This window comes from Chionomys nivalis, chromosome 14, assembly GCF_950005125.1.
Source record: "Chionomys nivalis chromosome 14, mChiNiv1.1, whole genome shotgun sequence".
In the NCBI taxonomy this organism is placed as follows: domain Eukaryota; kingdom Metazoa; phylum Chordata; class Mammalia; order Rodentia; family Cricetidae; genus Chionomys; species Chionomys nivalis.
Genome location: NC_080099.1, coordinates 67205914 through 67220151, shown reverse-complemented (window position 1 = coordinate 67220151; position 14238 = coordinate 67205914). Strand labels below are relative to the sequence as shown.

General features: G+C 41.0%; 1 protein-coding gene across 3 annotated transcripts in view; it reads right to left on the bottom strand.

The window, feature by feature from the left end:
• Positions 1 to 14238, bottom strand: part of Znf521 (zinc finger protein 521) — a 298511-nt gene that overhangs the window by 254190 nt on the left and 30083 nt on the right. For all 3 annotated transcript variants that reach the window (XM_057789090.1, XM_057789088.1, XM_057789089.1), the window contains one exon: positions 12300 to 12479. Coding sequence is in view for 2 of the 3 variants with exons in the window: in XM_057789088.1 (XP_057645071.1) it covers positions 12300 to 12479 (180 nt within the window). In the remaining variant the exon portion in view is untranslated. The remainder of the gene's footprint in view (positions 1 to 12299; positions 12480 to 14238) is intronic.

The following is a 14238-nucleotide window of genomic DNA, read 5'->3' as shown; positions in this document are numbered from 1 at the left end:
GCTGACAGCTTTAATCACCAGCACTGGCCATCAAGGGCATGCTAGAAGTTCTTAAAGATATTCTCCCATGCTTTGTGCTCTTGACATTTTATTTACAAGTTTGGGGCAAATGAATCCTGAAACCAGACTATTAGATCACTAGATACTCATTCCCAATTATAGAACAATTAGATCATTAGATGTTCATTCTCAAGTACACAGCGAAGGTAAGGCATTTCATAAAACCATTGTGGTTTAGCAGACATTCAGAGGCAACGTTTTTGAATACACAGATTCATGAATTTTTTTCCTGAAAAATTTAAATACTCGAGTTAATGAGAGAACATATCAATGTGAATATGAGTATAATTAATGAAGAAGAGACCAGTTAGGTTTCCTTGTTAAAGCGAAGAGGATGCACCCCTCATTTCCCATTCGGCAAACGCAACCGTGGGCATTTTGCTTGCACTCAGCTATCCTGTCACCCATGGCTCAGGAAAAGCAGCTGAGAGTTCAAATACCTAGGAAGAGTGGCACACAATGAACGTTTTCCTGAGCCAGCCTTTCAGCATGTGAGCTATTTGATTTTACTAAAGCTAACACAAGTACTGTATCATCAGCTACGGGAAGAACACAGCACTCATCCGCTGACCCCGTATAAGCCCCACTTACATTCTATGAAGCTTTAAGAACAAGAGGAATCTCTTGCCATTTAGTGTCTATGTTAAAGTGAGGATTTCCAAGCACATTAACATGAGAACATGAGACAAGGAACCTCTACATTTTAGAATTCTGCTCTTAAAAAATAATATATAAACAGAAAGAGCCAAGAAGAGGGTGCAGTGGGTTAAAAGGCTTGTCAGAGACCTCACACCTGAATTCAAAACCCAGGACACAATGACAGGAAAGAATCAGTCTCCCCAAATCTCCTATGACTGCCGCATACGTGCCGTGGTGCCACACCCCCAACACACACACACACAAACACACAACACACACAGTCGTAATTATATTTAAGCTGCTATAGCAAACAAGATCAGTGCCGAAATGACAAGTGTTTGCAGCAAGTAAAAAGTGAACTGACTCCCCAAAACCAGAGAAAGAAGTTCACTTACTAGCTTCCCAGAATTCAGAACCAATTACAGGTGGTTACTCGTTTGGGGCAAGTGCATAACAGACTCAGTCATGGCCCTGGCGGGTGAAGATGCTCGCACAGCTGCCTGAACCGCTGTCTCTATATTGGAGAGCAGCAGAGACTCAGGTTTTCATATTGTTAAGTGTGTGACAGACTGGAAGCATTTTGTAGAACACAGGGCACATTATTCCAGGTTAGAGCTCACAGTCTGAATCTTTAGCATCCAGTCAGAGAAGACACTGTTCACTCTAGGGATGAGAGAGGTAGTTTAGTGGGTAAAATGGCTGCCACACAAGGGCCTGAGTTTTATTCACAGAATCCACCTGAAAAAGCCAGGAGCCATGATCCACCTTGAAATCCCAGTACTGAAAAAGCAGAGACACTGCCTGCTCACCAGTCTGGTATCCCGGGGTTCTTCCAAGCCAATAAGATCCTGTCTCAAAGCTGAAGTAAATGAAATTCCAGCTGAGATTTTCCTCTGGTCCCCACATGAACATGTGCACTCACACATACACATGCACCTCCATACACAAAAATCAAAACTCAAGGTAAAGATGACTCGAATCACTGGAATGACTTCCTGTCTTCTATCCTTGTGCCTCTTCTCTCAATGTTACCATCAGTTTTCTCCAGAAAAATGGACACGGGGACTGCATTATCTAATTTTAACTAATTTAATTCAGGTCTCAGATTTTCCTAATTCCAAAAATTCTTTGCAAAAAAAAAAATAAATAAATAAAAAACTGCAAGATACAAACACAGGTCATCAACAGGCAAATGGCCGGCTCCGCCCCGCACTCCTAGAAGAAGCTTCTCAGCTACTGTGAGGAAGAGCTTGGAGAAGGCGTGACAGTTTAATCAGGGCAGGTCAAACATCAGCTGGACAACACTGACAGTAACAGGAAGATAGGACAGATCCCAGGCTGCACCCACTGTGGAGAAGAAACCTGCCCAGGGCCTCCAGCCCTGCTCTCCATTGGTTTGTGACGTGGCTTTTCTCAGGTCTAACCGTGATGGAAACGTATTAAAAGGCTGGGAGTCTAAAACTGCAAAGTTACTGCAAGCTGTATTTATTTCATCTTCATGTCATTACTCCATCACTATTTCTGTACACGCTATATATACAACATATTAATGCTTTGTCAAAAAAGATTTAGAAAGCACTGGTCTGCACATGCTAAGGGTCTCCCCACGAGGCCCAGGACACTGCTTTCAACCAGGTATTGCAGGAATTTGTGTGGTTAGGCTACCATTTGGCAATATTTATGCAGAATGCTACAGATTCATCTAAGAAAAGGGAGGTTAAAAATAAGACTTATACTACCTCAAATATAATTAGAATAGATATAATTAATGTTATATAAATGATTAATAAAACATAATGGATTGATATAGATTTTAATATAGACATATGCAAATAAAACTGCTATATAATTAATATGAACTAAAAATTTTAAACAGTACACTGATTCCACACAGTTTACAGCAATGTATGATTTTCTGAGAAAAAATGGCAAATCTGGGTTCTAAAGTCACACCTTCCGTCACTGTGAGCCAGAAGAGGAATCACGGTGTTTAATTCTCCAAAGTCACAGAACACCTGCAGACACATTTTCACTTTTAAAAGTCTCTCTGGGAAATACAAACAACAAAGAAAAAGTAGCTATCTCAGTATTCCCGCATCTGAAAGCATTCGGTTCTTAAAAATCGTGCAAAGATTCTAGTATGTTTAAGTCTGAAAATAAAATCAAGTGAACAAACTACTTTATACAACAACCATTCACCTGCTCGATTTATTCTCAAAAATGCAAAGCAATACGGGATCACTATTTGTTTAAAAACAATTGATGAGCATAATCCCAGCTAATTAAGAGGCTGAGGCAGGAGGATCTCAAGTTGGAAGCCATCCTTGGTTATAATAGGGAACAAAGTAGAGAGACCCTACCTCAAGATTAATAACAATAGCAATAATGACCAAAAAAAAAATGGGTCAGAGACACAGTTCAGCAGTGTAACACTTGAGATCAGAAAGGAAGAAATGAAGGGAGGGAGAGAGGGAGAAAAGGAGAGAGGGAGGGAGGGAGGGAGGGAGGGAAGGAGGGAGGGAGGGAGGGAGGGAGGGAGGGAGGGAGGGAGGGAGGGAGGGAGGGAGGGAGGGAGGGAGGGAGGGAGGGAGGGAGGCAGGGGCAGGTTGGGCAGGCAGATAGAGACTCCTGAGAGAGGGAAAATCGGTATTCTCCAGGAATGAGCCCCTGCTAGGCTATCCGATCCCAAGAAGTCAGTCTTAAACTACCAAATAACACCAAATGGATTCAGTAGGACGTATGTGCGTGCATGCGCACACACGTGTGCACACACACACGTACAACACACATACACACGTACACACACATGTACATGTACACACATATAGTGAATTAATTTTGTAACAGTAACTAACAAAAACAAGGTCATGAATTTGAAGGAGGAGGAGATGGGAAGCATTGGGTGGGAAGGAAAGAGGGGCGAAAGTGATGTACGAACAGTAATGGTGCAAATTTTACAAAAAAAAAGAAACGAAAAGAGAAAAGAAGGGATGAAGAAAAGGAGTTTCAAATCTGGCCACAGTTTTCTAAATCTGATCTGCAAACATATGTTCTCCCCAAAAATCAGTCTTCCTGTCATGTGGACTTCTACTTAACAAAGTACCACAAGCAAGGCCGGACGCTGGGTTAAGAGCTAACACTATCTACTTGGTGTTTTCTGCATATGCACCAAAGCAATTCACATTAATGACATGAAAGGGCACTTAGCAGACAACTCAAGTTTGCAAATTAGCAGGAGACAAGAGAGAACGGACGCAGACCAAGGAGCAAGCCGTATTACCAAATGTACTTTACACATTTATCCGGTTAAGTGTAGCTTAGTCTCGATGATTTATAATGCTGGTTCCTACTCCGTTTTGTAATCATAATAAAGTCCCATAATCTCAGCCTTCCCCCACAGCACCCTGCTATTAAATCTTTGTTGAGTGGTGCGATGAGACCCCTCTGGCTCACAGCCCTCCCCGCCCCCTGAGGGAATTGGCAAGAAATGATAGGGTTTGTGGATTAGTACAATGAAAGGTTCTCTGTGCTTTTCCTTCAGTAAATATATATTTTGATAATCTGTCTTCTGCATCAGAGTCCCAACAGCACTGGAGGGCTCACTCCCCTCTCTCCCCAGCCTCCAGGAAATCACAGCAAGGCTAGGGCCAGGCAGGTGGCAGCCGTCTGTGGCTCCAGCTCAAGAGTAGGATTTAAGTTTGTCTTCACCTTTGCCCCGCTTCCTTCAAGCAAAGTTTGTATGTAATTTACTTATACATGCAGGATTGCAGACTTGAAAGAAACAGTATCACGAGACAAAGAAGAGAAATCTCATCTGTGTGGGTGTCACCTTGTCCCTGGATATCTTTGGAGGTTGTTTTGTCAAACTCTAAATCAAATCTGTGTCTCCGAAACAGTGTTGACTTTCCAAAACACCTCTAAGATTCAGATTCCTGAAGTGCTTGTGTCTCCCTCCACCCATGCATCCTTCCCTGTACCACTGTTCACTAGTCCAGTTCACACTGATGTCTAATTTGCAACCTGATCTTCACCTACAGTGGCTTGGTTCAGGCGAGGCTTATTTAGCAGGGTTATACCAGAGTTTCAAGCATTTTGATATGAAATGACCAGCGTCTACTAGGGAATCCTGGTCAAAGAATCTGCATCATGACCTGGGGACAAAAGTCACCAAAAGAATAGATGTGACATCACCAAGAAATCCTGCAGACAAGGGAAAGAAAGAGGCAAGGTGGGGTTTCTCTGGCTTTCTCACAGCAGAGCCGGGAAACCGCCAGAAGCCTGTGTGACCTCCCGGGGCCTCAGACCATCAGGCACCTGTCTTCATCCTTGCAAATCGAGTCATACGACTTCTTTCTTCTCTAACTCTGCTCTATATTTAAGCACTGCAACACGCTACTCAGGATTCACTCTTCCTTCACACAAATTATTCATGGAAATACCTCCAGGTTATAGTCTAGCTGGACAGAGCCAAACAGCTAAGTAATGGCAACAAGATTAACAGAAAGGAAGGAGTCCACATGGATCAAAGAATAACTGGAAATTCCTTAAGACTCTACGAGACACACAGAAGAGGAAATGGGGCGGATGGAGACAGGAAATTACGAGTCTTTGAGAATGACATGAACCAGAGGCAAGACAGCAAAGACATAAGCAGGTGGATAAAGTTAAAAACAGAACCAATGAAGAGTCAACCGAAAGAGAATAAAAAAGAAATGCCAGTACCCTCTGGGTGCTTTGTCTGTAGAGAGGTTTTGAAACAGGTGGTATCCAGAGAGTCCACCCTAGCAGCTGGAAGAGAGGCCAGGGGCACTGTCCCCTGACTTCCACCAAAAACCATCACATCACCCTTTTAATTAAAATCCTTCATGTGTCTTTAATCTTCTCCAGAGCAGACTGGAAGGCTAATTCAAATTCAACTTGCACACTTTCATCTAATGTAGATTACTGCACTTTCTGCTCTTCACTCTCTGTCTTCCACTCTGGGTTTACACCCCTGAACGTAGGCTTTACACCCCAACCCCACCAATACAAATGCACACACCAGTGCTTCTCAACCTTCCTAATGCCATGACCCTTTAGTACAGTTCCTAATAACGTGGTGACCCTCAGCCATAAAATTATGTTTATGCTATTTTATAACTGTAATTTTGTTACTGTTATGAATCATAATATAAATATCTGTGTTTTCTGATGGTCTCAGGCAATCCCCGTGAAAGTACTGTTCAACCTCCAAAGAAGTCTGGACCTACAGAACCACTGGCATACATACACACCATCATCTTTACCAACACCATCACCACTATCACCATCACCACGACCATCATCACCATCATTCTTTGGCTTTATTTACTCCTTTTTTTTGCTTTCCAAGACAGGGTTTCTCTATGTAACAGTCTTGGTTGTTCCTGGAACTCACTTTACAGACAAGGCTGGCCTCGAACTCACTGAGATCTGCCTGCCTCTGCCTCCCAAGTGCTAGGATTAAAAGGTGTGTGCCGCTACTGCCTGGCGTATCCCTTTGATCTTTTGATACACAGGAACAAAGCTCATCAAGCCTATCCTTCTCTAGCATGATTTAGTAATTCACTTTTGTTCTCTTACCTTGAATTAAAATGCTGTGGTCCTGTGTGAATACAGGCCAGATCCCAGCATTCTGAAAGCCTTGGATCAAGAGAGACCAAACATTTTTATGACTTAAAAAAAATTTATGTAACCCATAAATATTAGGTGTCCCATTCCATACCGTGTTTTGCAGATACCATTAAAATCAGATGAGACCGAAGTGATGTCTTTGGTTTGTCTTCTGATTGATGAGGCTGAGCATAAAGATAATTATCGGGCAGACACTCTCTAAAAAGTGCATCCTCACGAAGTAGATGCAGAGTTTACTTTTCAACACTTAAATTTTAAAATAACATTAGGACCGGGGGTGTAGTTCAGTAGTGGAAAAACTGTCAAACATTCATGATCTCAAATACCACCAGAATGAAGGAATGAACAAATGAATGAATGAAATGTAATCTAAAACAGGACAGACAAGCCCTGTTCACCTTAGAGAAGATTCCTCACTAACTTAGCATATAGTAAGCAGCATACGTTCACAGTTCTGTGCAAATGTAAGCACTATTCTACATGAGTGTAAAGGGTTGTATAATGTAACAGTCATCCACTTAAAAACAGTATCTTACTAACTTTCTGTATTTAATAGGATTCTCCGATAAGCTTGGTGGAACACTCCTATAATCCCAGCACTTAGGAGGCAGAGGTAAATGTGTCTCTGAGAGTTTGAGGCCAGCCTGATCTACACAGAAAGTTATGGGCCAACCAGGGCTATATAGTAAGGTCCTGGATTTTCACAAAACCCTATGTACTAAGGAAAAGAGTCATTAAACAAAGTCAGTTTAATGTATATGAACTGGCAGCATAAGCAAATCCATAAAGAAGACTAATTCATACCCCAAAGAAAGAGAGAATTCAGAAGCTCGCAGTGTGAACATTGGCTGGAAATCTGAGCCTCCCACCCCCGCTGGCAGGAGTACAAAGTGAGACAACCATGTTGGGAAGGAGCTTGGGAGAGTGTACACACAGGCATGACCTCCCTCCTCACCCTCCGCAATACCCTGCACCTCTACTCCTGTGCCATCCACCCAGGAAGATTACAGCACATACTAACATAAAGGTAAGTAGCCCACTACAACTTAATTCAGAATAACGAAAAGAGAAAGTAACCAAATGTCCAACAAAAAAACAACAGAAAATAAATTACAGTACAGCCATACAACAGTAACAGTAGTTGAACACGCAGGATACTGCTCAACAATGGAAAAACAACGATAGCCACAAAAGTAATTTAAAACAGCATGGAAGTGTTTCCTTGACCCACAACGTAAAAGGCCCTGGAGCAGAGGAAAGAGCTCATAGTATATCATAGTGTACAGTCCCATTCACAGCAGGCTAAATGAATCTACGGTTAAAGAACTTAAAAGACCTGAGTACTTCTGATGGAGATTAATGATGAGGAAGGGGCAGAGAGGACTGTATCGTAAGAGAACATCTAATGTGAAATGGGTGCAAAACAAAGTGTGTGCATTTTCCCATAATTAATCAAACTGCATGCTCATGACTTCTTAGTTTTATCATATGTAAATCTGCATGAAAATATAGACTTAACCAATTGCAAAAGATATTAGGTCTAATTGGTTGACATGTGTATCACAGTTATGTGAGTCAACCACTGTAGGATTACTTCATGTGTATTCTAGGCTCAAGCAAATGAATCAATACACTGAAGAGAATAACAGACAGGTTTCCATCATTCCAGAAAGAAATGACAGGAAAAATAGAAGGATGTGTCTGGGTTGAATTGGAAATATCAATACAAGCACGGGGTTTTTGTTAGAGTTCAAGGACTGTGTGTGTATGTAGATATGTATATACTGCAAATCATATTAGCATATTTGCATATGTCTTAGTTCAGTTAGCTGAGTGCTCTATAGACAATAAGATATAGTACTGTCATGTGTTGTTTTTTGGCCAGTGGCTTAGCAGAATAGAGCAAGGCAAATATTCCAAATAGACAGAGGAGGAAAGAAAGCAGTGTCAGGGAGAAGCCACATAGCTGCTGCTGGAGACAGACGTGCCCCAAAACCTTACCAGTAAACCACAAGTCTCGTGGTAAAATATAAGATAACAAAAAATGGATTCACTTAAGACGTAAGGGTTAGCTAAAAATATGCTTAAGCTATTGGCCAAATAGTATAATAGAGTTTCTGTGTGATTATTTTGGGTCTGGGTAGTCAGAAAGCAAACAAGCAGCCTCCAACAACAGTACAGAGCATGCACCACTCATGTCTTGACTTCTAAATACCATGTTTCTTTAAATGAGCCCGGATAGCACATTACCCTACCAAAAGCTAAAAATGGTAATAATCACAGAGAACACACTGATTGCAAGACAGTTTTTGTTTGTCCCAGAAACAAAACAAGTCCCCCTAGACAATGACAGAAACATATTAAACAGCCATCAAAGGATATCACCTGAATCCATTCTCATTGGCTAAATCTAGGACAATAAATATATCAAAATATTCATAGTGAGCTAGGCGGGCAGTTCAGTGGTATGAACCAATCTACCATAAGGTCTTGTGTTTGATTGCCAACATGCACAAGTAGATAAATGATGGAAGGAGGGATGGAAGGACAGACAGACAGACAGATGATTAATAAATGGACGGACAGGCAGAGAGATAATTACATGATGGATGGATAGATGGGTTGATGATAGATAGATGGATAGATAGATAGATAGATAGATAGATAGATAGATATTACATATAATGAACTATGAATCACTGAATAAAGTAATATAAAATCAACAATGATACAAATAAATAAGGAAAAAAACACCAATACGTCATCAAGTAGCAAAGATTATGGCATGACAATAGAGACAAACAGTGGTCGAAGTTTCATGAAGTTGAGGTATGACAGTATCTTCTCATGAATTATCCTTGCACTGTATACGAAGGAGAAACAGTAAGTTACACTAGACAAGATTGGTAGTCACCATGGAAACAAGTATTCAGTGTTGACATCATGATCACTGGAACAAATTAATACTATTTACCTCCAGATACAATGAATAAGGAGCATGTACTGTGTCCCTGCCACAGCACGGAACCTGAATGTCGCCATGAGGAAACAGACAAACCTACTCTGGTGGAAATACTACGAAGTCTGTCAGGCACCCTTGTCAAAAATACAAAGAAAGGTGGAGAAAGAATTCCTGACTGAGTAGACCAGGCAGAGAGATGTGGAGATTAAATATCACATGTGATCCTGTATTCAGGATGAGGCGAAACAGAAAAAGTTATAAAGGACTACTAGAACAAGTTGTTGCAATTCAACATGGGTTATAGATTAGACATCAGTAACAATGAAATGAATATTAATTAGACATTTGCTGTTAAATGAATTTTAACTTTCTTGAGTCCAGTAACTACACAGTGATCAGAAGAATAGATGGGTCCCTAGAAAATACACAAGCTGTATTTCAGGGATGTGATATCCTGAAACTACCTTCAAATATTAAGAATAGAATGGCAAGCAATGGAGGAAAAGAGAGCAAAGAAAGGAGATGCAAGGAAAAGAAATAATACAAAATGTAAGCAATTGGCGAGCCAGTCAACTAATACAGAAGAGCTCTTCAAATGACTTTGTAAGGTTTCTGTACATTTAAAATAGTAACATAATAAAAGTTACCCTAAAAATCTCACAAAGTGACAAAAATAGGTAAATGAGCAATTATACATCATTTAGCCAGTGCGGTAGGTAGCACACGCCTCAAATTCCAGCATCCGGGAGGCAGAGTCTGGGGGATCTCTGTAAGTTCGAGTCCAGCAAATGATATGGAGTTAGACATGTCAAAGGAGGTAGGGGACAAATGGTCCTAAAAAGGAAGCCTTTTCAGAAAGAAGAAGTGTAGAGCCTAATAAAGTTGCTCACTGAACCCCCTCTTGAAGAGATGAGCCATGGTGCACTCTTTAATAAAGAACTCTGTTTACCTGGATTCCACCCAACGCTGCCACAATAATCTGCTCAGGAAAGCTTGTTAAAATGAAACACCCATTAAAATCTTACACAAACATAGTCTAGGAAAACAGTTGGAGAACCACTTGTCTAATAAATATATTTCCTGATCATCGTTAGTGGAAGGAAGACTGTGCTAGGGAAAAAAGGAGAGAAGGCAAAGGAGAGACCCACCCACAGGGATTCGGGAGCTGCGGTAACTATAAATAATGAGTCAACAATACCACGTGGCCAACGTAAGGAAGAAACTGCATGGTCTGCTGGTCGTGTAGCCAACCCCACCAGCAAACATAGTACGCCCCTGCTTGGTATCTGGACGTCCTTGGTACCCATGAGGGATCAGTGCAAGTTCCCTAGAGGGCGCCACAACTCCCAGATGCCTTTCCCTCATATAAAATGGCATAGAATCTTCATGTCCTCATACGCGCCCTCCTATACACTCTGAGTCATCTCTATTTCCATGAGATTTACAATCTAAATGCGAGGTGAGGGGTTGTACACATTATGTAGTAAATAAGGACAAGAAGGAAGAAGAAAACCTGCACACGTAAACAAAACATTTCTCAAATACTTTCGATGTACACCCGGTTGCACTGCGAGACACAGAATGCACAGATATCAAAGATAACTCTATTTTAAAGGAGGAATAGAGTCTATAAACCAAGTTTCAGCTTTATTTGGCCATTACATTAAACATGCTGGGCTTCCGTGGGTGTTAGATTTTTCTCTTCTGATAAACGCACAGTGGTATGTCCTGGCTGCCTTAGTAGGAGGCCAGTGAAGTCCCAGCACTGTGCTGGGCTCTGCTGATGCAAGGATGAATGAAGACACAGTTCCAGCCCTTCACAGGCGCAGAGTCTAATGATGGAGGCAGGAAATGAACACCGTGGTGAGAACTGTAGATTCAGGTATTACGTAGTAATCTCCGGGGACATGGCTCAGTGGAAACACCCATGGGGTGCCTCTGTGAAGCCCTGAACTTGATATTTGTGTTGACTAATTCTGTGTCAATTTAACACAAACTAGCATCATCTAGAACAAAAGAGTCTTATTGAGAACATGTCTCCACTGGCCAGTAGGCAAGTTTGTTCCGCATTTTCTTGATTCATGATTAATGAGACAACTACCTCACTGTGGGTGGTACGACCCCTGAGCAGGTGGCTCTGGGTGCAATAAGAAAGCAGGTTGAGCAAGCCATGGGTGCAAGCCAGTGAGCAGTACCCCTCCATGCCCTGCATCAGCTCCTGCCTCCAGGTTCCTGCCTTGGTTTCCTATTGTGACTTCCCTAGTTGATAAAGTATAAACTGTGTGATGAAATAAACCTTTTCTTCCCCAGCTAGCTTTTAGTCATACTGTTTTATCAAAGCAATAGAAAAGTAACTAAGACAATACCCAACAACCGTGATAATAAAGTAAGTGCTGGGACTTAATGAGTGGGCATTTGAAAGAACACAAAAAGGGGCCTGATTTAGACAGAATCAGGGAAGGTTTTTCTGAAGAGATGATATTTAAGCCAAAATAAATTAATAGACATTTACAATCTTAGAAAAATATTTAAAAGGGGTTTTATTTTATTTAGTCATTTAATATTTCATTTTGTTCCTAATATCACAGTAAAAAAGTAAGCAAAATTATATTCATATATGTATATTTAGATATATGTGTGTATATGCACATGTGTTCATACATGCACATATACTCCCAATTCACTATTCAAGAATTCAACTCTGAGGTCACCCCCAGACAACCATTCTGGAATTTTTACAAAAGTATCTCTAATCAGGAGCCTCCGACATATCACCAGGGTGACTACGAATGCAACCCAACGTACTTGTAGATGACCCCATCGTGTCTCTAGGTCATAAGGTTATACGCCCTGCTAGACTTTTCTAGGGTTTCAAGTGAACAGAGTAAATTAATTGGAGGCAAAACCACACAAAGGCACAAACTGGCAGGAAAAAAATCAGAACTGGAAGAGTGCAAGGAGCGGAGAAGCGATAGGCCCTGCTTACCTGTCAGCTGGCATTGATGGATCTTGTGCTCTGTGATGTCGCTCAGTGACTCAAACACCTGGAGGCAGCTGTCACAGCTGTGCACAGCTTCGTCCTCCAACTCCTCGCCGTCTTCTGGCCTCTTCTTGCAGTCTATGGCTTCTCCATCCTCAGTCTTGTCTTCAAGTTTACAGCTGGGGTCTGAAAGACAATCAAGACTCTAAGTGTGGGTTTTAAAGACAGGTTCTTGTAAAGTAACATTTCATCTTCTTGCAACCAAACCCAGAAACTCTAGTTTGCCTGGAAGCTGCGATCGAGAGCTCGGCTGCTAAATGTAATGCAGAAGGTTCACACGCGTCATTGTTAGTATCAGCCGTGCTTTTCTCCCCACGCCATGGCCCCTTTCATACACCAGCTACTCAGAGAAAACATGCTTAAACTTCACTTTGTCTTTTTATAACCGCCGTTTAGGAGTTTTTCATTAAAAGAGAAAAATAAATCACTTTTAAAATAAACAATCTTCATTGCAAAGGGAAAAGAAAGTACTTCCAAGAATGAACCCCTTTCTGCTAAATATATTCTTTCATGGAAATTACCAGATCATACAAAAGCCTAGAATCATTTAAGCTAATTACCATAGGCAAGAAATTGACCTTTGCTTATAAAGTGATCAAAACGCACAGTTACTCCATTATCTGTGATGCAGCGATAGCAAAGCAAGCCCTGCCTCCCAGCCAAGCATCCTTCCAGGCACAAATGCAAGCCAAACAGCTTGCTCTGCCTTTGAATTTCCAAATTATAGAGAAAAAAAAGATATGAACAACAATTATAATTACAATTGAGTCATCAACCTAAGACAGCGTTATCAGTGTGGCAAAGCTATGTGTTGTTCAAACTAAAATAGTCCTATCTGCGCCCTGGAGTATCACGCAGATACTGTGTTTCCTGGGAGTTCCATGTAGAGATCATGCATGTTGTTGTCACTTGATTCACTACAGAGAACTACCTACTTCAGTCACCAAACCCATACACACACATACAAACACACATGTATGCATGCATGTATGTATGTATGTATGTATGGCAAAGAAGACAAGTACTTCCCTAAACTCCTAGTGCCTTTGCTTTTCTCTGTAGAAATGGAAAAGGGAGTGGTGTGAAAAAAAACAAGGGGAGGCAGGGAGGGAGGTAGGGAGGGAGGAACAGGAACTATGTAGAATAAATTAGGACCACAAGCAGGTATAAACTGTATTCCCAATCAAATCCAGATTTTCTTTTCTTTTCTTTCTTTTTCTTTTTTTTTTTTTGTAAAAATGTCTCAGATAGCCAAAGCTGTCCTTAAATTCACTATGTAGCTGAGAATATCCTTGAACTTCCAATCTTTCTGCCTCCACCTCCCCAGTGCTAGGAGAAGAGGCAGGTAGCACCAAGCCTGCTTTGTGTAGTGCTGAAAATGGAACCTATGGATAGTATGCAACTAGGCAAGCATACTATCAACTAAGCTATGTCCCCAGTCCAGAGTTTCCATTTTCTTTGAGACCTTGTCTAATCAATTTGTAATTTGAAAATTACAAATGGGCTGTTTCAAGGTACCTAAGATAATGTATATACTACATAATCTAAAGTCATATATTCAATATGACTATAATATTTATTTTAATAGACTACATTGAATTATATAAACATGAGACATTTAACATCATTAAATATTAGAAATGCTACAACCAAGAACCCACAAGACCCAACATTTGCCAAATCTTTCTCAGAAAGTCCATAGAGGGTGACACTTTGCCCTCCTAGATGGGAGGGGCCGCTGGTTAACCTGCAGGTTGCCTGCTTCCGAGAACCTACAGCATGCCCTTCTCTGTCTGTTCAAAGATTCTATTGAATCAGAAATAAGCTTAACTTCATCAGCACCTTCAAATTATTTAGACAAACCAAAACTGACTTTTTTTCCAAT